General features: G+C 46.8%; 2 protein-coding genes across 4 annotated transcripts in view; one reads left to right on the plus strand and one right to left on the minus strand.

Moving 5' to 3' along the window:
* Window positions 1-215: 215 nt before the first annotated feature.
* Window positions 216-1,563, minus strand: LOC139060419 (uncharacterized). Its single transcript, XM_070539553.1, has one exon. It carries the CDS (start codon window positions 1,539-1,541, stop codon window positions 297-299), a length of 1,245 nt encoding a protein of 414 aa, XP_070395654.1. The 5' UTR covers window positions 1,542-1,563; the 3' UTR covers window positions 216-296.
* A 4,367-nt stretch (window positions 1,564-5,930) lies between these two features.
* Window positions 5,931-27,865, plus strand: part of LOC135909509 (decapping and exoribonuclease protein-like) — a 123,218-nt gene continuing 101,283 nt past the window's right edge. For 2 of the 3 annotated variants that reach the window (XM_065441480.2, XM_065441482.2), the window contains exon 1: window positions 5,932-6,468. In XM_065441480.2, the coding sequence (XP_065297552.1) occupies window positions 6,074-6,468 (395 nt within the window). In that variant the 5' untranslated portion in view covers window positions 5,932-6,073. Of the gene's footprint in view, window positions 6,469-27,865 lie in introns of all 3 variants that reach the window. The other variant, XM_065441481.2, reaches the window with a different exon arrangement.

Here is a 27,865-nt window from a genome sequence, read left to right on the forward strand (position 1 = left end):
GGTAACTAAGTGCTGAACAAAGTAGGCTCTTTTTCATAAACAGGAAACAGCCCGCGGATAAACCAAGAGCGTGTGAAACGCAGACGTTATATTCAGACAGAAAAGGTCGCAAAGCCCTTTCTGTCTCATCATCACTCTCAATCTTCGTCTCCTGCACGGCGACGAAGTCGAGCCGCTTCCTAGACAAAAGCCGGCGAAGCTGCGTCTGTTTCTGCAAAGACCTAAGGCCTCTCACGTTCAAAGTTGCGAAGAGAAGTTGCTGGGACAGGGCCATGGTGAATACCAACTATTTAGACCTAATTCTCTATGCGGTCGGTCTTAGAGGGTAACGGTGAGGCTCCCTCCGAACCCTCACCAGGCCTCCTGGACCTTGATCGCCGGCACTGTCCTGAGTGTGTCGATGTTTTGCGGCGACGTGCTTTCCTTGTGGTACTGGCCGTCTCGCTGTCCGTGCTTGATTCTGATCTGTTAGTCGCATGGCGCTTCGGAATTGACGTATCCGCGCTACTTCGTCTGTCTTCTGACAGCATAGCGCACGTGTTGACGTGCTTCGGTGTAGCAGGTGAGTCATCAGCGGCTGTCTCATTCGCTGGCTGGGCGGAAACTGTCTGCGTAGTAGCGGGCACTTCTTTCTCTTCGCTACTTTCCTTTTCCACGGGCGGTTCTGCGATGTCATTGTCTTCAACATGTAGAGGGGCTTTACTGGCACAGCTGGTATTCGCGGAAGAGGGAACGTCTCCCGTTGCGTCGAGAACCTCAGTAACATCCATTATGTGTTCCTGCAGACTTTCTTCTGGAGGCCTTGTCCTGTGTCGTAGCTTGTCGGCGTATGTCACAACACATTCTTCATCTGTGTGGCCAAAGCGTCGGCAGGCTTCACAACGTGGGGTTCTGCAGTTTCGACGAATGTGCCCAACCTTGTTACAGCGGAGACAAAGTGGGGGCCGGCCTGGAATCAATACAAGGCTCTGCACTCCACAAACGTGAAGCAGATGTGGAACGTCTCCCACGCCGACTCCATCGGCAAGAGTCAACACCACGTCACGATTTAGGGTACGCATTTGCTCCATTTCCGATACTCTCCAGCTTTCTGCTGATATAGACTTCACTTTCCCGTAAGCCTGGAGCGCTTCTCGAATGTAATCGTCTGCCAAACGCTCAGGAAGCCATAAAAGCTTCATTTTCACTTCTGTGGGCTCAGGGTAAATAACGAGGCAGCGTCTACCTTTTACGGATAATTCTCCGCACGTGACTAGCTTTGATTTTGTAATTGATGATTTGCACGTCACCATCCACACGTGTGACATCTGAAATTGACCGATGGAACTTATTTCCTTCAGGTCAATAACGTTCCGAAGGGCGTCTCTGAAGTCTTGGGCTCTGTACGGTCGACCACTTAAGTCAGCATGCAGGAAAACGGAGTCCACAACCAGCTTACCGGTAGGAAGACGAGGTATCACAACACGGTAGTCATTGCTGCTGGCTGAAGCCTGAGCAGCACCTCGGCCAGGGGCCGATAAATCCTTTGGAGCGGAGAACATGAAAAAAGCGACCGTTCGGAACGCCGTCTTCTTCTTCCTCCTGCACCACCCCTGATATGCTTTTCAAGTGTACGTTTTGGCCATGTTAATAGTGCGACGTGCTGATGCGCTGATGTTTACATTTGCATTTTGAGAGCCAAGATCCGCTATCACTCCACCGCGTCAAGTGCCGCATCTCTAGAAGAGCAAGAGTGTTCGTACCATCGACAGGTACATCGTGCAGTGCTAGAACATCGATTTTGATGTACGATATCCATATTAAATAAGAAATTCAGAAATAGACAACGTTGACTTTTAGGGTTATTACTGCTAGTTTCGACAGTTGTCTTTCGTTCTTTACACTTTTGAGCGCTCATATAATTCGTGTGTTCAATGCAAAATAGCTACATAAACATTCGTGGATGAGAGTTTTTGCTGAGAGCATACTGGCTTCTCACGGCAGCACTGTACCAGATTAATGAGACCCGAGCGAGACAGCTTTTCACGCAACTTTGTGGAACAACCGAAATCTTCTTTTCCGCTTCGCATAAGCTTGTGAAATATTCCTGGGAAATTAAATAATGTGTCAGTGTAACAGCACATGTAAGTCCGCAGTCTTGTGTGCCACATCTTACCAAAAAAAAACGGATACGCAGCCATTCCCGCAGATGGTATGATTTTGATCAGCGGCCGATTTTCAGGAGGCCGGTAGGGCGTTGCTGGTGCCGCGTCGTCACGGCACAATTATAACTATTCGCCACGTCGACTTTAATACCGGTGTCGGTGCCATCAGCATTGCCGGCTTCAGAGAAGCGCGATTGAATACCGCGCAGGAGAAAAGTACAGTTTACACTACCGATGCAAAAACATACAATTTTAAAGGACCGCGACGGGAAGCGCTTCTGTTGCGACTTCGGAACTCTTGGCCGTCGCGACCGAATGTTTCTGCTGCGACGTCAGAATTGGTGTCGTAACGTCGGAGTCGCTGTCAGGATATAAAGCTGTTGTTCCGACTTACTAACTCTTGTTGTCGCGACAGAATGCTTCTGTTGCGAAATCAGAATTTCTGTCGTAACGTCAGAAATGTCTCCCAATTAAGAAATGTCAACAACTTCTGTCGTACAACAGAATTTCTGTAGTTGCGACAGGAATTCCTTTTGTCTTTTTCAACCGGGCACTACAGAAGCTTGTCGCATCACACAATTTCAGTGCACTTCTGTTGTCATCATTGGGTATATGTTGCGGCGATAGGTTTCCGTTGTGGAACAGTTCTCTGTAGTACAACAGAAGTTTGTCCATTACTTCAGGAACACTTCTGTTATGACAACTGGGGGCCTGTTGCAATGACAGGTTTCTGTCGTAGAACAACATTTTTCTGTAGTACAACAGAAGTTGGTCGCATTACATCAGGAACACTTCTGTTGTGACAATTGGGGGTCTGTTGCCACAATAGATTTCTGTAGTATTTCAACAGCTCTCTGTAGCACTACAGAAGTTTTTCGGGTTACTTCAGGAGCATTTCTGTTGGGACAACAGGGCGCCTGTAGTGATGACAAATTTTTCTGTAGTACTACAAAAATCTGTTGTAGAGCTTCAGCTTTCTGTTGTAACAACAGACATACGACAGACTGTACTTCTGTAGTAGCAACAACATATGTCTGTTGTACATCAGAAAAGTCTGTCGCTCCATCAGGAATCTGTAGTTACTACAGAAAAATCCTGTTGTACAACAGAAATTTCTGTAGTACTGAACACAACCTCTGTTGTCATTTTCAACTGAGTTTAGGCTCAAACAAGCCCAAACCATTAACCTTCTAAGAAGAAAATAACATTTTATTGTGCGAACTTGGGTGCCCACAAAATCAAGTTACGCTCAAAGCAGAGCGACAGCGTCGGCATTTATATATCACTCGTCGGAAGCTCCAGCGTAACCGCTGGTGCTCGCGTCCTTTCCGGTAACTACTACACACTTCCTATCGATCAGATTGCACAAGGTTCCTCGGGAGTATACACAACAGGTAGAATCGACGATAACATTATAGTAAATTCGACAGTATGCAGGCGCATTTCGCGTAGAGCGATAACGTTTAACATCTGCTAGCCGGTAAAATGTGGCGACCGCATGAAGATAAACCGAGTACGCGTGTCAATATTTTACCAGACGACAGCAGATGCAGTAAAGATAAGCGATCTTGGTTTTAACAACAGATGCATGTTTCGTAACATTGTAGCACTTTGCATTATTATGGTAAATGCTGGATTTGACCAACTTTCCAGAGAACAATTAGTCGCGTATGGCTTGATGTATTGCGCCTTAATTTGTAATCCCCATTTCGATAGAAGGTCGAGTAAGTCGGCGACCAGTGGCAGAGTAGGGCGGAAGTTACCAATGGTATTTTTTTTCTAGGACACACACGTAACCGTCAAGAGAAAGGGACGATAGTATTGTATAGAGTTCGCATAACAACAAGCGCACGTTGCAGCAAGGGGGCCGGTGCCAGACAGTACAACTATTGACAGCTCAGGTGAGCATAGACGTAAAGTAACCACTTAGGCTTCTAAACAGTAAAGTGGTATTTTTGATATGGAACACGTGTCTTTCAGGAATACAGTGACGCCTATTCCCCGACGCAGCGTGCTAGTACATGAAAACTGTTGATAAAAATGTATAGAATAAGAAGCAGTGGTATCGATGGAAACGTTTATTTCTCTCAAAACACAGACGTCACAAATAGTTAAGAAAGACGACCTTATAGCAAAAAAAAATCATTGCAATGTTTTCGGATGCTGGAGATATTAAGATGGGTGGCAGTGAAATCATTACCGGTTTGAGCAAGAAATAACTTCCTGACGATAGTGGACTGGCGAAGCTCATATTTAGACAAGTTTTTTAACGTCAATCAGATTATCAATGAACGGGACGGGCGCCTTCAACCTTTCTCGCCAGAGCAGTTCCGTTGCGTTTTCAGGCAAACTAGTATTCCTTTTCCTTTCTTCTTATGCGAGGCTGACGGAACAATTTCCGGTTGACGCGCGTCAAATTAATATTGAAATATAGACGCGAGTTCGGATTCATGTCATCCAAAACGAGATTCGGGTGACTATTGCCAGCATCCAGCCACTTTTGCTTAATTGCTACAGTCTGCATTTGAACGAGGATAGCCGGAATGCATTCATTGTGAGCTAGGAGGCAGCGTCCAACGGTAACATCCGAAGGCTGACGCTGTATATCTAACATTCCTGCCATTTGGCCAAGAACAGATAACATGTCTTCATTACGCCGTACGGAGAAACCATGTATTTCAGAATTGCACCTTCTGGTATACTCATCAAGAGCATTGTTCTGTGTGGTCATGCTGCGGATGGCTGCAGCCTAAGAAGAAACAGTTGAGGACAGCGTCTCTCACAAGCTGATCAAGTTCAGCTTGGCTATCCGACCCCGCAGAGCCTACGGAATCGTATCTGGAGGACAAAAACTGGATATACTTCTGCATTTCTCCTACAGTCAAGGCCAACTTTTTTCTCGTGGTTTTGAATGCTAAAAGTTCTACTTCAACCAGAAGTGCAAGCATGCCCAAAGTCCATCGAACATGTTTTCGTTTACTGTAACGTAGTTTTCTTTTGGACATATTAGAGTCACTGTTACAAATAGATGTGCACGTTAACCCACATGACATGTCTTTTTTTTTTGCCACCTGAACGTGATTTTAAAGACATGAACGGTTTTCTTTCGTTAAGGTTGCATTCATTCAGGAGTAGTCTCATAGCGTATAGATGCCGTGATGCTAAGCACCATCCTTTGCCGAATACCTTGTGAAACTGGTTGTCGATGTGAGTCATCTGTGTAAGGGGATTCATTGCGACAAAGATGTTATGTCATTCTTTGATGGTACACACGTATAAAGCTTGTGCGATGTGTGATGACTAACAGTTAATTTGACTTGTAGCCAAGCAGAAGGTACAGAAAAATATATTCATGGCGCAGCACACTAAGCGTGAGGCTTCCAAGTTTGAGAAGCTTTTCTGACGCTTGTTCGATTCCGCACCACGCGAGTTTTATTTTTAACATCGAAAACAGTGAGCAAGGTTAAGCTCACATTTTAAAACTCCACAATATTTGGGAATGACGCACACCTCTAGACGGCACAATCTTCGATTTCAGCCCATATTTTTGGTTTGGTCGATTGGTGGAAACAAAACCTTGTTCGAGAATGACAAGGAATGCTATTCGCATCAAAGGCAACGTCAACAGGGACAGCGGAACGCCTGACGCAGCAGAAGAGCGCGCTGGAAACTATGGGTCTAATATCGATAGAATCAGCCCGCGTGACTTGCATTACCCGTCGGCAATCTGGTGGGGCTTCGCAAGGTTATCAGATCGATTTTTTTCAGATATACAACGTTTTTGCTTGCCGCTGGGGCAGGCGCCACGATATCGTCAATGCGCAAACACATTACGGCGAAACATAGGGGACGCTGGTAATGCCTTGAAGCGCAAGTGCGTGAAGCATAGCTTAATCGTTTGCATACACGCTGGGACCCTCCTGCTGAAGATGATAGGTGGCGGTTTTGGAGGTTTGGCAGGTTCGGCGTCGGCGGACGCAGTCCACCGCGGGATAGGTCTTCTTCCCGCTGTCGAACGCGTCGCAGTGATAACCGTACGCGAGGCACGCACGGGGTGCACCGAAGATTTCGCCGGATACGGTGTGCCCTGCGAGATCGGCCATTACTCTGTGCAAGGGGAACAGTGCGAGTATGTCGATGGTGCCATTCAAAAGAGGTATCTGCGCGCGTCAATCCCCTCGAATTCCGACTGGGATCTCAACATCGGATACGAATATGCACAGCACAGAACGGGAGAAAGCTCGCCGTCGACGCATAATCTACTTCGCTGGATTATGCGGAACAAGGACAAAGTGGTGACGCCTTCGTCGCAGGAAGCTGAGAGGTGAGTGTGTTGTGCCGTCGTTGTGAGGCGATTCTGAGTATGCATTATTCATCACATGTCAACTGCTCTATATTACGTATTGCATTAGGTACTTACAGGGGCGTAGCAAGCTTTTGGCCGATGAGGATAGTTATAGAGGCTGGTTGGTATGGCATATCTTATTTTGTTGTAGCGCAAGCTGAACAAGGACAACAGAAAGGCACATCTGGCACTGTGTGTGTTAGATGTGCCTTTCTGTTGTCCTTCTTTAGCTTGCACTACAATAAAATAAGACAGCTTTTGGCCACGTGGGAACGGGGGTCAGAAGAATCACCTCTTCCTCCCCCTTCCTACGAAAATTTCGTGCCAGGTTGTTGCGATGACGACGCCCCGCTTGGTATCGTGGAAACGCAGCCACCAAGTGCACGTGATTCAATGCAAGTAGGTGCGCCGTCCTTACGACGTGATAGAAGGCGACCCTCTAATCTCAAGGATACCTGGCAAAACATTTTCGGCAACTGCTTGCCAAGCAGTATAACGCTTTCGTGTAACTGTTAAATGAATGTCTCCAATAAAAAGAAATTTGTTCAGACAATTAACATCGTGAGTATCTTAGAGAAAAGTGGAGAGTAGCACACATTAAATCAATATTTGGCCCCCGCACAATCTTTTCTGAAAAACGTAAAAAGAAGATAGCAGGCATTTTCTTTAAAGCTTGCACTGAGGGCACGTTTTTCTTGTCAAGCACACGTGTTTGCACCCTTCTGTAGGCCTCGCTCGGCATTCCGACCAATAACAGGCGCAAATTTTCGGCTTTTTCCGAGTCGTCACCTGAGCTCTACGAATTCACCGGCCACTGCCTGACGCAGTGATGAGCATTGTTAGGGTGAACACGTGGTGATGTGGATTTATTGGCATCGCGTTTGAAACGGTGCAGGGACGAATCGTCGCCTATCCTGCTTGAGTGCATTCACTGCGGTCGCGCATAGAGATAAGCTTGCGAATGTGCTGTAATGCCCGGAGGTGTTCTCATGTCGTCTGCTTCATTCTCAGCGCGGCAAGGCTGCGTTGCAATGAACAGAATTCCACCTTCGATAACACGTTGCAGTGGCGGCGAAGCAAGCTTCGTGTTCGTGTACCGCATTTAAAGGGTTGGCGGGTTCACCAACATGAGACAAAATTAGCTGCGTAGAAGTCGGCAAACGTTTCCATCGAAAGAAAGTTTCAAGCTTCTCAGTAGCTCTATCATTTCACGCAAACCCGCCTTGGTTGCTCAGTGGCTATGGTGTTAGGCTGCTAAGCACGAGGTCACGGGATCTAATCCCGGCCACGGCGGCCGCATTTCGATGGGGGCGAAATGTGAAAACACCCGTGTACTTAGATTTAGGTGCACGTTAAAGAACCCCAGGTGGTCGAAATTCCCGGAGTCCCCCACTACGGCATGCCTCATGATCAAAAAGTGGTTTTGGCACGTAAAACCCCATATTTTAAATAATTTTAACTTTTCACGCGAGGAACCATGTGCCTTTTGCCCAACAGAAGCTTGCTGAGCTTGCTGCAGTTTATTTGGCTCATAGTGGGGCATCAGTCGGTCAGGATAGGGCATCGAGCGTGCGACTCGCAAATGCAATGCAGACTTCAGATAAGATGCTGCTCCGGCTACATTACTGCAAGTGAAATTACATTTAGCGCACGCTTCTTGGCAGGCGATTAATGAAACAGGTCCTTCTGATTGGACTCGGCAACCTGACCGCTCTTTTTATCTTTTTTACTGTTTGTCAATTGTAGTCTTGTCTTCTTCTCATAGCTGCTTGCGATAAATTCTGTGGTTTTTCTTTTCTAATATATTTCCAAAAGTTGGCGGAAGTACTTTCACTGTTTTACATGTAAACGTGCGCAGTATTCTCCAGTGCTGGACTGAATTTTTTCCGAAGTCGGTGCTGTACTAGGCAAAGCTTATGTTTTCGTTTTAACTTAAATATTGGGCCAGAGCATATCGGTCTGTTTTCCGTCCAACGTTATAACAAGCATTTTTTTACACGGAAAGATTGCCGCGCGGGTGGGATGGCGCTTTTTATCAAATGTTGCTGGATTTCGAGTCATCTTAGTATAACTTTTACAACTGCTGAATTGCTAGCGCTTCGTATTCGCACCGAGTATCTTGCTATTGCTTTGCTCGATATCTATAGGCCTCTAAACCAAAGTGTCAGAAAGTTTGTGGATGAGTTGCGTCTGCTTACATTTTCATATGGTCGACTGTGCATGATATGTGACGTTAATATTGACGTGCTGAAGAAAGAACGGCACATCCTAACTGAATACTTGAACCAGCTTCCTATTGTTGGGATAGAAGCCGCTATCAACCTTCCAGCAGGTGTCGAAGTTTTGGGTGCATCGGTCGTGTCTTCATGTCCAGATCACGTGAACGTCCGTACCTAGAACGACCAGGTCTTTTTGTTTATTCTTGAGAAAAAGCGGTCCAATCACTTTTTTGTGGGGTGTATCTTTCTATAGTGACAGCTTATTACCGTCCAGAAACATATATCAGGAAGATAGGTTGTGGATAACAGAAAACTTGACATATCGTTACAGCATTACGACTGGCCATCCTTGCTTGCGGAAATTCCCGCAAGTAAACTGTATGGATCTTTTATTGCTGTCTACGCACCGATAGTGCACACATTAAAAAGGGTGATCGTCATAAAAGAAGAAAAACCGGGTTGCCCGTGGATAAATGGAAATATTTTGTCCGTGAAAGCACAAAGAGAATCAGCTTGGGCCCGTTATCGTTATTCCCCTAAAAATAGGTTTCTGCGTACACTTCTAAGATGGCTCGCAGTAAAGTTACTGTGGTGCTTAAAGCTGCAACCGAAAACAGCTCCAAAATAAATTTCTGAATCTAGGAATATTTCATGTAAGGCATGGTCGCTTAATCAAGTAAGGGGTCGTACGCATGTGCACATGAAACATCTGCTAAAAAAATTGGACCTCCGTCTATTTCGCTAGCGGACCAATTCAACCATTTTTTTTGTCTGCTGCAACAAAATTTTCTGGTAATACGACCAGTCATCTTCTTGCGCAATCGGTGGCTGAGTCTGCCCTTCTGCCAAAGTGTTGGGAAGATGTTCAATATATCCTATTCAACTTCAAACGGTGCAAGTCAGCGGGATTAGATGACGTGTCCGTGGACGTTCTTGGCATAAAATTTGAGACTCTGAAGACTGTTTTCTTAGGAATCATGAACGTCAATATGGTATAAAGTTTGTAAGCAGGGATAAGGTGCCTCAGATAGGCTGGCCAACGTTTCGATAGGAGGACCTATCTTTGTCAAAGGCGGCCTCGTCATCCTCGGGATGTTAGTTTTAAAAGGTTAGTGCAGTGACGTCACGTGCGTTTGCTGTCGGCGGCTGTCGACGTCTGTATGCGTCGTGCCCTAGATGAGACAAGAGCGGGGGAGTGGGAAGGCGGTGAGAAAAGAAAGAAAAGGAGAGAAAAAACAGGCGGGTGACACCAAGAGGAAAAAAAGGGGGGAAAGAACAAGAAAAAAGGAAGGGGGGCATGGGAGGGCGTTGGGGAAGCGAGAGGTTAGGGAGCATTCAGCGGTGTCGTTGGTGGCATGTTTTTGTGGCATTATAAGAGCCGGTTAAGCGGTCAGTGCACGAGTAATACAAAAGGAAAAGAAAAAAATCCTGAGTTGAAAGCGTGACTTGAGTAGCATAGCAGCAATGCATCAAGTAATTTTGCAGTAGTTAAGATGGCGACAAGGAGTCTGGGATGCAATGTATGGCGTATCTGGACGGCAGCGGCATGGTCTTTCATGGGCCCAGTTGCTCAACGTGGGTGTCGTTACAGCGGTATCCAGAGATGGCGATACCCTGTGTGGCTCCGGTGCCGAAAAAGGTATAATGACGTCTCGGACTTCGGATTGTGTTGGTGAGGGTGCTTCTAAAAACATAATAGAAAACAGAAAAATAAAGAAATAGGAGGGGAGGAACCAAAACCGGAATAACAAACAGGACGGTGACGTGCGTAGAAGCGGGCGGGGCCCGGAGTACATGGGGAAAAGGGGTTTATATAAACGTAAAAAATTGAGAGTATATTAAATTGAGTGGTAGGCAGGAAATTTTTTTTGAAATGGAGGAATAGGTGAGGTTAAGAATTAAGGTTAGCTGGTGGCCTAATGTGTCTTGTCTTGATTGATATGAGAATTTCAGATTTAAATTACCGCTGGTAATGTTTTAGGTTGCCACGTGCCAAAATAATTCCCGTCGAGTGTAGAAGGTTAAACATATGTATGGGGTATGAGTCTGTATATTTCCTTTCGCGAGGTGAGCGGAAGTTAGTTTGTGGTACAGAGAGCCTTGCTTTGTGAAATATATGATCATGTTCATTAAAGTGGTTGGCTACTGCTTTAGGTAAATTGTGTTTTGTGTCCGCGCGGTGACCGTTGAGTCTTGTATGAATTTTTTGTCCAGTCTCACCTATGTATCGTTTGCTAAAAGTGGCACATTCTACACAGTAGACTACGTTGCTTGATGAGCAGGTGAAAGCCGAAGTTACTTTGTGTGCTTAGTAACTAAAATCATGCCAGTTGGTCTCAAGGGCGCTTTCTTAGTTCCCGCTTTTCAATACCGAACCGGTTCATTCTGTTACTAACTATAGACCTACTTTCATAGTTTCATGCATTGCTCTAATAGTCGAAAATAAAATTTTTCATGTAATAAAAAGCTTTATTGACGCACTTGATCTGCTATCACCAAACCAATATAGATTTACCCCCAGGCGCGGCACTAGGTCAGCATTAGGTCTACTAACCGATTTACTAAATAATGCTCTTCAAAATAGCGAATTTGCTCGCCCATTTTTTTAGACATATCACAAGCTTTTCGTTGCGTGAACTAGATGTTCAACTTTGTAGACATCATAGCTATGACTTCAGAGGGCCTTCCTTTGTCATCTTTCCTTGAGAATTATTTGCATGGTCGGACTCAAGTTGTAGTAATCAGAAATATTAAAAGTAGGCCCACACAGCTGTCCAGTTGAGTTACTCAGGGATCGCTTTTAACACCCATTTTCTTTAATTTTCATGTTAATGATCTCACTCAATTAATTCCCAATTGAATTCTTAATTCTCAATCCATTCTTAATTGCGTATGCTAACGATGCGCTTGTAGTACCCCGTCATGCTACTATGATCAAGCCGTGGCTGAATTACGTCATGAGTTGGAACTGTAATAACTTAATTTCTATCAATCAATATAAAACTAAACTCGTATGTTTCCACAATCCCCTGAAACGCATTCCTGTCATCATTCTTTTTCATTCTCTTCAGTATAATAATTGCTCCTGATCTCAACTTGCACACCTTTCAAGCGTCAATATCTGGGTGTTCATTTTGGTTCCACCATGTCTTGGTATAGTCAATTGGCTAGCGTTTGTGAACGGCTGTGCAAAATAGCGTGTTTACTAAATTCCATCAAGACATTATGCCCAATTCATGTCAGGAAAATGACAGCTTGTGAATTGGGATGGTGTGTGTTGCGCAATGGAATTTTCACGGATCGCTCGACTGCATGGAGGGAAAACTGAAGTGTATAGTCAATGGTATAGTCAATTGGCTAGCGTTTGTGAACGGCTGTGCAAAATAGCGTGTTTACTAAATTCCATCAAGACATTATGCCCAATTCATGTCAGGAAAATGACAGCTTGTGAATTGGGATGGTGTGTGTTGCGCAATGGAATTTTCACGGATCGCTCGACTGCATGGAGGGAAAACTGAAGTGTTGCTGACAAACTTCAGCCAGGAGTTCAAACACATCAACAGGGGCACGACGATCGCGTACATCGAGGAAATTCTGGAAAGAAGTAATGCGTTTGTCCTCTCGGATTCCGCCGCATCTACCCCGACGTCCATGGTTCCCGAACCAGACTACGACATTAATCCAAATCTCCCTATGATTAAACAACAGCAGCTCAGATGTCTGCTCCGACGATACAAAGGCTGCTTTTCGACGTCATCGAGGATTCGTCAAACACCAGTCGCCAAGCATCGCATAATCACCGAGGAATGCGCTCGCCCACTCCGTCAGAGCCCTTACCGAGTTTCGGCGCGAGAACGTGAAGCTATAAGAGAACAAGTCGACGAAATGCTGCGCGACGACATCATCCAGCCGTCGAAAAGCCCGTGGGCATCCCCTGTTGTTCTGGTAAAGAAAAAGGACGGAACCCTACGTTTCTGCGTCGATTATCGTCGTCTGAACAAGATCACGAAGAAGGACGTATACCCCCTCCCACGGATAGACGACGCATTGGATCGGCTCTGCAACGCTAAATACTTCTCGTCCATGGACCTAAAGTCTGGCTATTGGCAAATAGAAGTCGACGAAAGAGATCGCGAAAAGACCGCCTTCATCACCCCAGACGGCCTCTACGAGTTCAAGGTTATGCCATTCGGACTGTGCTCGGCGCCTGCAACGTTCCAGCGCGTGATGGACACGGTTTTAGCAGGATTGAAGTGGCAGACCTGTCTCGTATACTTGGATGACGTCGTCGTCTTCGCCGGAAATTTCGACGTTCACCTTAGGCGGCTGGCAACAGTACTAGAGGCCATCAGGTCATCAGGACTTACTCTGAAGCCGGAAAAGTGCCGCTTCGCTTACGAGGAGCTTCTATTTTTAGGCCACGTCATCAGCAAATCTGGAGTCCACCCCGACCCGCAGAAGACAGCTGCCATAGCAAAGTTCCCACAGCCCATCGACAAGAAGGCAGTGCGTAGATTTCTTGGCATGTGTGCCTACTACAGGCGATTTGTCAAGAACTTTTCACGCATCGCTGAGCCGCTGACGCAGCTAACTAAATGCGACGTCGAGTTCAAGTGGGAAACGCCGCAGGCCGAGGCATTTCAAGAACTCAAACGACGCATGCAGTCGCCGCCCGTACTTGCGCACTTCGACGATCACGCCGATACCGAAATCCACACTGACGCCAGTAGCCTAGGCCTCGGCGCCGTCCTGGTCCAGAGAAAAGATGGACATGAACACGTGATAGCTTACGCTAGCCGGTCGTTGTCAAAAGCGGAAGGCAATTATTCTACAACCGAAAAGGAATGCCTCGCCATCGTTTGGGCTACAGCGAAATTTCGCCCTTACCTATATGGCAGGCCATTCAAAGTCGTCAGCGACCATCACGCCTTGTGTTGGCTAGCGAATTTAAAGGATCCCTCAGGACGGCTGGCACGGTGGAGCCTCAGACTACAAGAATACGACATCACCGTAACATACAAGTCCGGACGAAAACACTCAGACGCCGATTGCCTATCCCGCGCCCCCATTGACCCGCCGCCGCAAGATGACGAGGATGACGACGCCTTCCTTGGAATAATAAGCGCGGAAGACTTCGCCGAACAACAACGAGCGGACCCGGAACTTAAAGGCCTCGTCGATTATTTGGAAGGGCACACCGACGTTGTCCCCAGGGCATTTAAGCGCGGATTATCTTCCTTCACGCTTCAAGACAGTCTACTCGTGAAGAAGAACTTCTCGCCAGTCCGCGCCAATTACCTCCTTGTTGTCCCGTCAGGACTTCGTCCAGAAGTATTGCATGCCCTACATGACGATCCGACCGCTGGACACCTCGGATTTTCCCGGACACTATCGAGGATACAAGAAAAGTATTATTGGCCGCGCCTGACCGCCGACGTCGCCCGTTATGTCAGAACATGCCGAGACTGTCAGCGACGCAAGACACCGCCGACAAGGCCAGCCGGATTACTACAGCCAATCGAGCCTCCTTGCCGACCATTCCAGCAGATCGGGATGGACTTGCTGGGACCCTTTCCGACGTCAATAACCGGAAATAAGTGGATCGTCGTGGCGACGGACTACCTCACCCGCTTCGCTGAAACAAAAGCACTGCCGAAAGGTAGCGCAGCCGAAGTGGCGAAATTCTTTGTCGAAAACATCCTGCTGCGACATGGCGCCGCAGAAGTCCTCATCACCGACCGAGGAACGGCCTTTACAGCGGAGCTCACCCAAGCCATTCTGAAATACAGTCAGACAAGGCACAGGAGGACAACGGCTTACCACCCGCAGACGAATGGTCTTACGGAGCGGCTGAATAAGACCCTCGCCGACATGCTAGCGATGTACGTCGACGTCGAACACAAGACGTGGGACGCGGTCCTGCCGTATGTCACCTTCGCCTACAACACGGCGGTGCAAGAAACAACACAGACCACGCCATTCAAGTTGGTTTACGGCAGGAACCCGACGACGACGCTCGACGCCATGCTGCCGCACGTCACTGACGAGGAGAATCTTGACGTCGCTACCTATCTCCAGCGCGCCGAAGAAGCCCGACAGCTCGCCCGCCTACGGATCAAGACCCAGCAGCGTACCGACAGCCGACACTACAACCTCCGACGACGCTTCGTCGAGTACCAGCCCGGCGACCGTGTTTGGGTATGGACCCCGATTCGCCGGCGAGGACTCAGTGAGAAGCTGCTGCGACGCTATTTCGGACCCTACAAGGTCATCCGACGTATTGGCGCACTAGACTGAGGTCGTGCCAGACGGCATTTCGCACTCACAACGGCGCCGCGCACGATCTGAAGTGGTCCACGTGGTTCGCCTTAAACCATTTTACGGACGCTGATGAACTTCGTTAGTTTGTTGTTTTCTTTGCTACGAGTGCTTTTCTTTGTTAATTTCGTTTGTTTGCAGCATCGGGTCGATGCTTTTTAAGAGGGGGGTAATGACACGTGCACTTATCTTTATGGGGCGACCAAGTTTCGCCGCTTAACAACTGTAATCGCACAGCGAGGGACGCGTCTGCATGTATCCGACGTTTCTGGAAAGTTATCGACGCTTCTATCCGCGTGTCTGTTGTCGCCGAACCTTGTGTTATCAGATTTCATCGCGTGACACGAATGGTGTAGAACTTTGTGGAAAACACGCGGGTCCCATCAGTTAATCTGGAACATTCGACGACTGATCTATAAAAGCCGACGCGCTTGACCCGCTGATGAGATTTTCGACGATCGCCGACTGTGTTCGCCGCTTTCGTTCTGCTATAAGTGTAGCCTGTTTTGTGGGCACAGGTTCGCCCAATAAAAGCTAGTTTTGTATTCCACCGTACTGCTTCTTTCTTCGCCGTCACTACCACGTGACAGTATAGTCAATTGGCTAGCGTTTGTGAACGGCTGTGCAAAATAGCGTGTTTACTAAATTCCATCAAGACATTATGCCCAATTCATGTCAGGAAAATGACAGCTTGTGAATTGGGATGGTGTGTGTTGCGCAATGGAATTTGTTATTTTTACTTTTGTTTAGTGTTTTGGAGCAATAAGGTTGTTTGCTTGCCAAAATCTATATTTAGTGCCGTGATGTATGGCCTTCCAATTCCCAAAAATTGTAGTGTGCTCTCTTCTTTTGCTCACGTGTGCCTTCGTTCAGGCTGTTATATAAAGGCAGTATTGTTCTTATGTACCTGTGGAATACTGAGTTTAGCCTCCCATATATCCCCGCTCGAACATTGCGTCCGCGAGATCATTTTGTTTTGGCGAAAGTGGGGTCTAGATATTGGGAACGCGCTCATGCATTCTATATTCCAAGTGCTCTGAATGATCTCCCGAATAGCATTTTCTCTTTCGACAGCGACAAAGTCGTTCGCTCATTTTTAATTTATATGCTTGATATTTTTTCGTTTACTTTCTGCAGACACCAGGTATTTTCATTATGCGAACCAAGATTGGAGCATGCTCTAACTTGTGCCTTGCGGCCGGGCACTGCCTCACAAGCCATCTGTTGACTTGGGCAGGCCCATATTACTACCCTGTATATGCACAAATATGGAAATGTCCCTATTACTATTAAGAGACGCCTCCCGGCAATACTGCACATTTGTGGACTTACTTCTATGCGTGGCCACGCGGGCTGAACAGGCGCTCCGATGAGCACGGCCGCGCACTAGCGTGTTCATCCAAACTGTACTTATTGCCGTAGGGCGGAAGAAGGCTGGGTTGGAGGCCTTACGCCGTTGTGCGCGTCTCGTCTAGCCCGGCGCTTTCCAGAATGCAACGAACTATATCTGCGCTTAAAAAGGCCTATGCCTTCCATTGCTCCCTGTTTTTTTGGTGTTAACCCCTTTTCGCCAGGTGAAACATACATGATCCGTGAGGTCACTGTAATATCCCTTCAATATTAATATGCCTAGGATGACAAGGCCGCCTTTGACAACGATAGGTACTCCTATCGAAATGTTGGCCAGCCTTTCTGCGAGACATTATCTCTGTTTGTAACCTTCATACCACATGATACGTATAGTAATTCTTATAGCATACTAGAGTTGAAAAGAAAATCCCATATATTTACACAGAAATTGTTTGCCGTAGCAATGAAATACACAGCTATTCTAGCACAAGTATCAGTTTTCTTCTTTCTATGTTTTATGACTCAGCTCGTCACACCACCTGCAAAAGATATGCAGGTTGTGTATATTTTTTTCATTGGTGCTAATATTCTACTACAAGTTGTGCACCTTATCATTTCGGGAAGACTAAAACTGAGTGCGCAATCAAATAATTGTATAGATTGTTTTGAGGAATTTAGACGGTGGTGTGAGCAGCGGCCAGTTGATGTATGCCTAATAGAAGACACCAAATTGGAAGACTAAGGTACATTGGACACTTTACTGTTTATTGCGTTTACGCACTTAGTGTTGAGTGGCATACGACAAGCGGAAGTTGTTACAACCAGGCGCCCATTTGAATATGAACCAATTAGGCATCACCAGGAATGGACTAAGCAACAAGGAGAGATCGAAGCTTTTAATCAAGAGATTGAAAGACCAGAACATGATTTTCACGACAAGCTGCATGAATGCCAGGCAGCCGTGGAAGCAGAGCGTGGCAGCTGCGAAGTAGCACATATGGTTCCACCGATGTTAGCAAGAGAGGCTAGTTTCTGTGACCCTAAATGTACGTTCAGGGCTGAAGCCAGATTCGTAGACCGTGGCCTAGTTGCTGAGGGGTCCGTTGATGGGGAGCGGATTTAGCGCGACTATCGTGCCCATGGAATGCTACAGAAGCAGGTAGGCCAGTGTGGACGATTTCGCAAAGTTATGAAGGGAGTATGTCGCAAAGGTACCTGCTGCAGAAGTCCGAAGCTCTTTAGCCAAGAGCACCAGCGCAGTGTTCTATCAGCTGGAATGGTGGTATGAAGCCCAACGTAGGCAAGGCAGTGCAGTTGTAGACAGCTCCCAGGTTAGCGAGCTTCGTTGCACAAAAGAAAAGAGCTGCATAGTCCCAAGGTGTTTAAAGATCACCGCTAGTCGAGGTGGCAGTGACAAGGGTGGTTTTTCGGCAAATAATTCAGACAGCATTTGAGCTGGTAATCGGGACCGACGATATGAGTGTGGCTCGGTCAGATATATGCAAGCGAAAGGCTCGGAAATGAGCACCAGAAAGCGTGCTAGAAAGAGGCATTGCAGAGATAGAAATGCAGTAGAGAAGGTGACGCGGCCGAATAAAGAAAACGGCGCTAAGCCAAGTGGGGTTCCCAGTGAAAGCGTTGGAAAGGTGCGTGTGTCGCTTGGAATTTTTGAAGTAAGAGCACGTCTTAGTCGACAGATAAGGCAGAAACAAAAAAGGTTGTTTGGCCTGAAAGCGAACAAAAGCCAGGGGCAATTATGTTTCCCTTCATTGGGTTCTTTCGAGGTGTATTAGGCATGATACAGAAAAGCGAGGGGATAAGGCGATGAAAATTGATCGCTCAATGCATTGGCGCCGACTGCAGATGGGTCATCTGAAGAAGCTCTCCTCAAGGTGACAATGACCACTGGATTTTGTAGGCGCGGCAACAACTGCGAAGACCAGGCTTCACTGGTCGCTGTAAGCTGACCGTCATATAGAGGTCACTAACTCATTCAAAGGGCCAACGTCGAGGACATCGGTGGGAACTGCTTGGACTTTACGTTGCGCGGGCGCTCACTGAATTTTTGAGGTGGAGTATGGCAGAATGGTGCAACGTCATAGGAGGGACGTGATGCGAGGGATTTTGCGAACAGTTCGACGATTATAGCTGGCCGAGACAGTAATCAGATTCCGTAGCCTAGTCGCCTTGGGTAGACTATTTTGAAAGCGGACACAATTAGTGCAGTCAGTATGTCCTGACGTGTGCTGGCGTGAATGTATTCAGACATGTAGTTAGCTTCGACATTTCAAAGTGCGCCTAAATGAAATGAGCTCTTATATCTGGAGCCAGTGTAAATGTGTAGGACAAATCTTTTTCATTCGCTCCTACTCATGGAGATACGCACGTGGAGGATTCCTGGCGTAAATACTACCCCAAGCTGAAACGGTCTCTAATACAGGCTGCTTGATTTTTTAAGGCCACGCATTGTTTGGCTCAATTAAAAGCACCTTGCTGTAGGCTGGTGCGTAGGTCCGTATGTGTATGTGGGTATGTTATGACGGCTGATGGCTTAGCCCTGACGTTCTCCGAGATGACGAGTGCTCTTGTAGAAGCATTCGCCAATAAATTATCTGCATTACATGCGCAGTAGTTTCAGTAAGGCAGATACAGCCCCACTCGTAGTAGCTGGGGACTTCAACGCTTCCAACAAAGAGTGGGGCTATGGTCATCAGAGCGTCAAGGGTACTAATTTCGCAACATCGGCCAGTGAGTTAAACATTCCTCTTATTACAGATGCTAACTTGCCCACGAGAACTGGTATCTCCACTACAAAAGATGCAACCCCAGATCTAACATTCCTTCGAAGAATTGAAGGCTCGTGGGACAATCTGCGGGAGAATTTAGGAAGTGATCATTACATAATTGAGGTCATCTTACAGACGCAACCACCACCACTAAGGAAATATGAGTACGTTAACTGGGATATCTTTCGTAGGTTGCATAAGGAAACCAGCACAGATTGCGAATCCTATGAGGAGCTTTTAGATCAACTAAAGGTAACGACTAGGACAGCTACTAAAGCAGCCTCAACAGAAATCGAAGTACCAAAAATGGACTCCAAGCTAGGTCACGTGCTGGACGCGAAGAATTCTCTTCTAACCAGATGGAAGTCAGACTTAATGGAAGGCTTAGAGCCATGATCACCCAAGCTAGTCGTGATACTGAAACCTACGCGGCTAAACTCTCACGTCAACAGTGGGGCGAAGCTCGCTCAGAAACAGACGGCAGATTGCGCAGAGGAGGCAAATGGAATCTATTGAAGAGCCTCCTAATGACAAGCTCTGCAGAGGTACTACAAACCTCGTCACAAACAGGCTTGTCAATAAGCAGGTAACGATAGAGCGGATAGCAAGAGAGGTCGCAAACGACCTCGCACACATGTACCTGCCACTTCAAAATGAATATGAGAACGAAGAAGGAATTAGCGAACCTTACTCTGGAATATCGCAACCGGAGTTGGACAGTGACTTTACTGCGGCTGAGGTAGGGCACCTACTCATTAAGTTTAAATGGCGGATCTGCCCCGGGTCCGGATGGCATCACAAATAAACTTTTGCGAAACCTGGACGATGATGCCATAGACATAATTACGGTAAAAATTAGGTCACTGGAGATCCGGCACGGTCCCACCGGAATGGAGGGAGGCAAAGGTGACGTTTATACCGAAACCCGGCAAACCACTAACAAGGGGAACCTCAGGTCCATATCACTTACAAACTGTGTTCATGCATTCATAAAGGATAGTAGAACATGCTATTCATAACAGGATAGTAGAACACAGAAAACCATGAACTTTTCAGGCAGAATCTCATAGGTTTTCCGAAGGCATTATCCACACAGGACGCCATGCTCCTGATCAAACGTGCCATTATTGACGACCCTAGCAGGGACGTAAAGGTCCTCCTAGGTCTGGATCTTATCAAAGCTCTTGATGCGGTGGCACATAAACAAATCCTACAAGAAATTTAAACCTTGAACCTGGGAAGCAATTACAATTATCTGAGGTACTTTGTAGCTAATGGGACAGCTCGAGTCAAACTCCGCATAGTCAGAGGCGGTCCATACAATTTAGGCAACAGCGGCACACCACAAGGTTCGGTATTGTCCTCACTCCTGTTTAACATTGCCATGCATAGGCTCTTGGAGAAGATATCCAAAATCCCGAGCTTGGGGCACATCATATACGCTGACGATGTCACAGTGTCACTGTCACTCCAAGGGGTCACTCGCAGCACTAGAGCAGGCACTACAGGCAGCCATAGACACCACAGAATCCTTCCTTAAGGGCACCGGACTGATGCTATCACCTAGTAAATCTGAGCTGCTGCTCTTTAGACAGAGGAGACAGGGTGTTAGGAAGCTTGCGCCTTTAGAAACTCGGCCAATTAAAACGCAGACAACACAGGACGGGTCATATTCAGAGTAGACACAATTAAAATTCTAGGTCTTCTCATTGACGAAAGAAGCTGTAATGCTACGGCCCTAAACCGTCTCACAGGGCAGGCCAACAGTACTTTAAGGCTTTTGGGCAGGGCCTGAAATTGAAATGTAGGCCTCAAGAAGGACAATCTCATCAGAGCATACCAGGCATTATTCAGCAGTCATGTCACGCACATTGCATCATACCTGAACTGTGGAAAGCAGAGAAGGCTAACCAAAACCCACACTCAAAAGGGCTCCGGGACTCCCGCATGTAACGAGTACCGAAGTTATCAGGCGCATTAGATATCACAAATTGCGAGACCCTCCAGCACTAAGCAGTGGTGCAAAATTCTAAAGTCGGAATAGCGCCTCGAGGAGGAGACCTCTCTATGTTCAAAATAACCAAGAAGGTGGAGACATAATTAATTATGGCCCCCATACCTATAAATATTCATCCTGTCCACAAGGGCAAAAGGGACACCAGGGCCAAATGAGTTCTGGGTAAACTATGCCAACAACAAAGCTCGGCTATTTTTGTCGATGCAAGCACTTATTGATCGGGCAACCACTACGCTATTGCCGTAGTCGATGAAAAAGGTAAATTAATAAGCGCGCTGTCACTAAGAACGAGTTCAATTCATGCCGCCGAAGGAGCAAGCATAGCTCTGGCAATTACAATGAGGAGAAGCTTCACTATTTTCTCCCGTACAGCTGTTAGGAACTACTCAACGGGCTTCGTTTCAATGGAAGCACACAAATTACTTATACACAGTCTTAATACTCATAATTATGAGCAACTGGATGGCTCACACCTAGTCTGGTTTCTGGATTATCAGGGCCACTCGGTCAGCCCCAATGGCTGCATTCCTAATGAGAAAGCTCAACTTGCTGGGCAAGATCTCGCATGCCACGCATCAAATCAGGAACTGCTCCAGAATGACTGCGGCTCCTACAAAGCCCCACTTAGTACATTTCACGAGATCACCTCACGCTATAGAGACAGCAGGAGCTTTTCCTCCCCTCGATCAGAAACTCAACCGAGCTCAGACAGCAACATTAAAAATTATTCAAACTAAATGTTATTCCACACCTTTCGTGCTTAATAAAATTGACCAGGGTTTTCCCGCGGAATGTAAAAGTTGTGGACACACTGCATGCCTATTTGATCATGTGTTCTGGCTGTTCCCCAACCAAAGGGCCTCGTATTCAACAGTGAGGAGGACTGCAGTCGGCACATATCCAGAGAAGTCGCCCAAGATCAACACCTGGAAGTCCGGACAGCTCAGGACATCGGGAAAGCCTTTGGCCTACCGGTGACTCCTTGGGCGGAGTCACCGCACTTATCCTGGGGGCTTTTATCCTCGGGCCCTAGGTTCTCTGGACCAAAATGAAGTTCTTGCCATGCCGTGCCATTACACACACAATCGCAATAAATCTCACTGCTCAATGGCGATAAAGGCATAGGAGTGCCGGTATATAGGAGATTGAATGATTACGACATGATTAGTTAATACAAAATTTGGGACCAGATTGGACACAGTATATAAGAAGGGGCCTTGCAATGCTTGCAACGAATGCTGTCAAACGAAGTTTGGCAGAGCCCATTTCACGATGACTGTCGACGGTAATGCGTTAAGCATTGAATCAATATAGTGACACAACGTATTCCGACCGTCAAAGCGATTTATGTATGAGGTGCGTACTGCAGAGAGCCTCCTCTACAGCGCTTCCCTAAGAAGAATCCGCGCCATCTAGCACCGCTGCTTCCAAGTCTGTGCGTGTACACCGAAATACATGGCGCCTCTGAGCGCACGAGTGCTTAGAAACGCGTCGTGCGGCAACTAGGCTTCTTTCTCGTGCTTCTACCTGGACACGCTGCGCCATCGAATAGCGCAGCCGAGAAGCACGCGCCTGGTCTTTGAAACGAGAAGCCTTGCGCCTTGTCTGCGAACACTCAAAATTGTGCCCTTGCATGCTGCACGCCCAGAGGCACAGACGTAGTTACACAAGTTCCTGAGATATTCAGTAAAATCAGCACATAACCAGCCCCTTTATGGCACAGCTCTCCCCGCAGGGGCGTCTGCGTAAGGAGGCGTTTGGTGTGCTGCGACACCACGTGCTCGAGCACACGGGGGTTGGACCCTCCCGCGTGTAGCCGTGCGCGGCTTAGCCGTGTCTGGGGAAAGGGGGATCCTGGGGGTTGAGCCAATGCCAGGCGTTTGGACCTTTAAGGCCCCCCGGCGGAGGCAACACACCTCTTTGGCCTCTGCGTCACGCAGATGGCACCCTCGGACTGACTCACCCGGGGGAAATCGGCAGTCACCTTTTCCCGTCTCTTTCTCTTCGAACCTTCATCTTTCTCTCTCACTTTCTGCCTAGCCTGTCTTCTCCCTTCCATTTACTTCTTTTCTCCACGGCGGCAATGGTTAACGTTGTGTGGCTATCCTACCTTGGGTACACCATATTTGGTTATAGTGACGGCGTACGACTAGCGTCGTGCAGACTTGTATATAAGCTCTGCCGCGCCCCCACGTTGGGCTCCGTGGAGGGCGGTCGGCGTTGTGGCCGAACACACACATTTTTCTCATGGTAGCGCAAGCCTCGATTCTCTATGATCGGCGTCTGAAAAGATGCCGCACCGAAGCAACGTTCCAGTTCTCTTTTCGGAGCAACGCTCCATCATTTCCCAAGTTCTATGTACTTCACAGTAATAACAACGTACGAGTGAGAAAGCTCTCTCATTCCTAGTGGCCAAGTGTCTAAGAGAAAAAATCGGACCTACATACAAAGCCTGAAAAATGTTTCGCGGGGCCTCCTCCTAGAACTAAATGACAAAGATCAAGCGCAAAAGCTCACAGAACTTACCAGTATTGGCAACGCAACAGTGGCAATTTCACCGCATAGAACACTAAATACAAGCAGGGGCGTGATATCAGAGGAAGATTTTAGTGGCTTGAGCGACGAAGATCTCCAGGAAGGTTTCCAGGAACAAAACGTTGCCAAAGTTCAAAGAATTGTCATCCGTAGGAATGACCAAGAAATCCTCACAAAACGTGTTATACTCACCTTCGAAGCAAGTTTATTGCCTACCTCGCTGGATGCAGGTTATGTAAAGGCAAACGTTAGACCATATATCCCAAACCCCAGACGATATTTAAATGCCAAAGGTTTGCACATGTTTCGCATGCATGTGGAGGACGAGCAACTTGTGCTAATTGCAGTTCGAACAATCACCAAACTGACGATTGCACCTCTTCCCCACTTTGTGGTAACTGCAAGGGAGATCATCCAGTTATTCGTGGTCCTGTCCTTGCTGGAAAAAGAAAAAGAAGTGATTGCTCTAACTGTCAAAGAAAAAATCTCGTTCTATGAAGCCAGAAAGCGGCTATCGTACCTTCCGCGAAGAAGTTACGCCGATGTGACGCAGATGGGGGCAGCGTCACAGAGGCCTCAGGAGTTCTCCGAAACCATGCATAGTGGTCCCGCAGTGACCCGTCCCACCCCCGTGGTGGAAGCAGCCGGCGCTGCTCCATCCTCTTCAAAGGCCCCGCAGACACCAGTCCCACAAGGCCCTAAGATTAAGCGAACTCCAAGGCCCGAGACACGTGTCTCGGCGCCAAACTCTCGGTCCTCCAGCGCCTCAGAGATGGCGATGGAGGTCGAAACAAAAACCCCGGTGTCATCGACACCGAAGGACAAGCGCTGTCTCGAGCGCGGTAAGAGGGACAAAGTCCCAATAACCACCCAAAATAAGAAGGTTATAGCTCCGTTGTACCTGCCTTCTCCAGATCCATGTCACCTAACATATTTCTTATCACCCATTCACTCGTTAATATCATTTCTTACCCTTCAATTTTATAATGGCTTTTATGATCCATTGGAATTGTAGAGGTCTCTTGCATAACTTAGGTGACATAAAAGACGTGTTATTTAACTTCTCTCCCGTAGCATTATGCTTACAGGAAACAAACCCAGGTGAAAAGCACAAAACATTTTAAAAGGCTTCACTGTTGTGTGGTGCGACCGTACTCAGGCCAACCGGCTGTCAGGTGGTGTAGCCATTGTTCTGCCATGCGGTATAACAGCCAGAGAAGTTCCCATTAATACTCACAGAAAAGCCGTTGCTGTCACCGTTTTAGCTCACAAAACCATCACCATTTGTTCAATGTACATTACACCACATTCACATTTTACCGTAAGAAATCTAGAGGTAATTTTAGACCAGCTACTTGAACTATTTTTAATAGGCAGTGATTTTGACGCATATAGCACGTTGTGGGGTAGCAAAGCAACTGATACCAGGGGACAAACACTTGAAGAGTTTATCCTAACAAACGACATATGCCTTTTAAACACCGGTGTGGCAACTTACTACTGCCCAAGCACAGGAGCTATGAGTTGCCTAGATCTGGCACTGTGCTCTCCTTCTCTTTTTGGAGATATTCAGTGGAGTGTTATTGACAACCCCTATGGTAGTGACCATATGCCTGCTGTCATTAAAAGAACATCTTCTTTTCCTGCCATCCCACTGAGGCCACCCCATTGGAAACTCCATCTAGCAGACTGGCCTCTCTTTACTGAAAAGGCCACTTTGGATAACATATCGCATGATTTAACCATAGACGAAATAAATGACAAGGTCACCACCCGTATACTTGCCGCAGCAGCAGAAACAATCCCACAATCGTCTGGCTTATTAAGAAAAGACCTAAAACCCTGGTCGACGAAGGAATGTACGCAAACAAAAAAGTAGAAAACAAAACGTGCGGTATCTTTCGGTGATACCCAACACAAGACAATCTACTCTCCTTCAAAAAAGCAAAAGCGAAAGCCAGGTGCACACGCAGACAAGCCGAAAGACAGTCCTGGAAAAATTATGTCTCTTCAATAAATAGCTCGATAACTTCCAAAAGAATGTGGGATCAGGTTCGTAAGTTTAGAGGTGACTACGTCCCTTACACGATACCCATACTTTCACCCCCAGACACACGAAAAAATTTAGTAGAACAAGCAGACATATTAGGGCAGCATTTTCATGATACATCAAGCTCGGTAAACTATTTTGCTGCATTTCTCAAATATAAGTAATCAGCGGAAAAACTCAAACTTCCGAGCACTGGAAGTTAAGAGAGATCGTATAATGCCCCCGTTAACACTACCGGAAATCAATAGAGTACTCACCACTGACAAAAAAACAGCACCTGGTCCAGACACAGTACATTACGCAATGCTTGCTCATCTATCTCCTAATGCACTTGAAACCTCGCTTCGTTTTTTTTTCATATAATCTGAGAAACGGGAAAAATGTCGAAAGAGTGAAAGAAAGCCATCATCATCCCTTTCTTGAAAGCTGGAAAACCTCCCACAACAGCCACCAGCTACAGGCCTATAGCGCTCACAAGTTGCCTCGCAAAGTCTTATGAAGCCATACGTCCTTCAACGTCCTTCAACATACGTCCTTCAAACGGAAAACCTTCTGGATAACCATCAGTGTGGGTACAAGAAAGGTTGCTCGACAACAGACCACCTAGTCCGGCTAGAACACGTAAGCAATACATAAGCAATATTGTCAATATTCAATATTCATAATAAGCAATATTCAGAATAAGCAATATTCCTACATAAGCAATATTGTCTGACAGTTTTCTTCGATCTTGAAAAGGCGTACGACACAACATGGAGGTTTGGTATCTTAAGGGACTTAGCGCATTTAGGAATCCGAGGTAGAATGATCAAATGGCTAGCCGATTTCATGTCGGACCGAACATTCCACGTGCGTTTACGAACGGCGCTGCCACGTGTATTCATTGAGGAAAGTGGTGTGCCACAAGGATGCGCATTAAGCACGACAATGTTTGTGGTCAACATGAACTTGGTCAATAAGGAAATTCCATCATCTGTAATGCATTCATTATATGTGGATGATCTACAAATTGCGTGTCGTGCATCGAACCTGACATCCTGCGAACGGCAAATTCAAATTACACTAAACAAACTAACGCAGTGGGCGTCTGAAAAAGGTTTTCTTTTCTCAGGTGAAAAAACTATTAGTGTTGTCTTCACACAAAAAAGAGGCCTACAACCAGACCCCACCCTTAAGCTACGAGAAGGCACACTACCAGTAAACCAGAACACAAGTTTCCGGGTGTTCTGACTGATAAAAAGTTAAACTTCCTGGGACACATAAAGAGCCTTAAAATAAAAGCGAACAATTCCCTTAACGTCCTCAAAGTCCTGTCCCGGAAGCGCTGGGGCTCTGACCGTGAATGTCTGCTACACATCTACCGTACTTTGGTGCACAGCATATTAGATTATGGTAGCGTCATATACGGTTCAGCCAGACAGTCTTACGTCCGTCGACTTGAACCAGTTCGTAACCTTGGACTGCGACTGGCAAGTGGCGCTTACAGAACATCGGCTGTCCATAGTTTGTATGTTGAGTGTAATAAACCTCCTCTACAGCAGCGCAGAATTCTACTAACTTTTTCTTACGTACTAGGAATTCAGTCCTCACCACAACACATATGCTTCAACATAGTCACACAGTGTAACTCACGCTTACACTATACAAACAAACCAAACATGATTAAGCCTTGCCATTTGTTGGGCGTGTTGGTAAATTGAAAGCATATTTAGCGCCAGCAAACAAGGACGGAAGGGAGACGACAACACAATGCGCTAACTTCAACAATCTATGTCTATGTATCCTGTCGGGTTCTTGCGAAGTACAAAGATAAAGACGTGCGAGAGATCATTGAAGCGCAGGCTATCTGGCGGAACAGACACACGTGTGTTAGTGCCCCTTCAATCGACCTGTTAGATAAGGAGACGGCTTTTTTGGATGGATAAGATTTGGATAAGGTGGCACCACTGTGCATGGTTTATATAGGTGTACTTCCTGAAAATTAAGTTGTTGAAGTTAGCGCATTGTGTTGTCGTCTCCCTTCCGTCCTTGTTTGCTGGCGCTAAATATGCTTTCGATGATTAAGCCGCTTGTCCTACGATATGAGGAATATATTCGGGAT

This window comes from Dermacentor albipictus, chromosome 5, assembly GCF_038994185.2.
Source record: "Dermacentor albipictus isolate Rhodes 1998 colony chromosome 5, USDA_Dalb.pri_finalv2, whole genome shotgun sequence".
Taxonomy (NCBI): Eukaryota; Metazoa; Arthropoda; class Arachnida; order Ixodida; family Ixodidae; genus Dermacentor; species Dermacentor albipictus.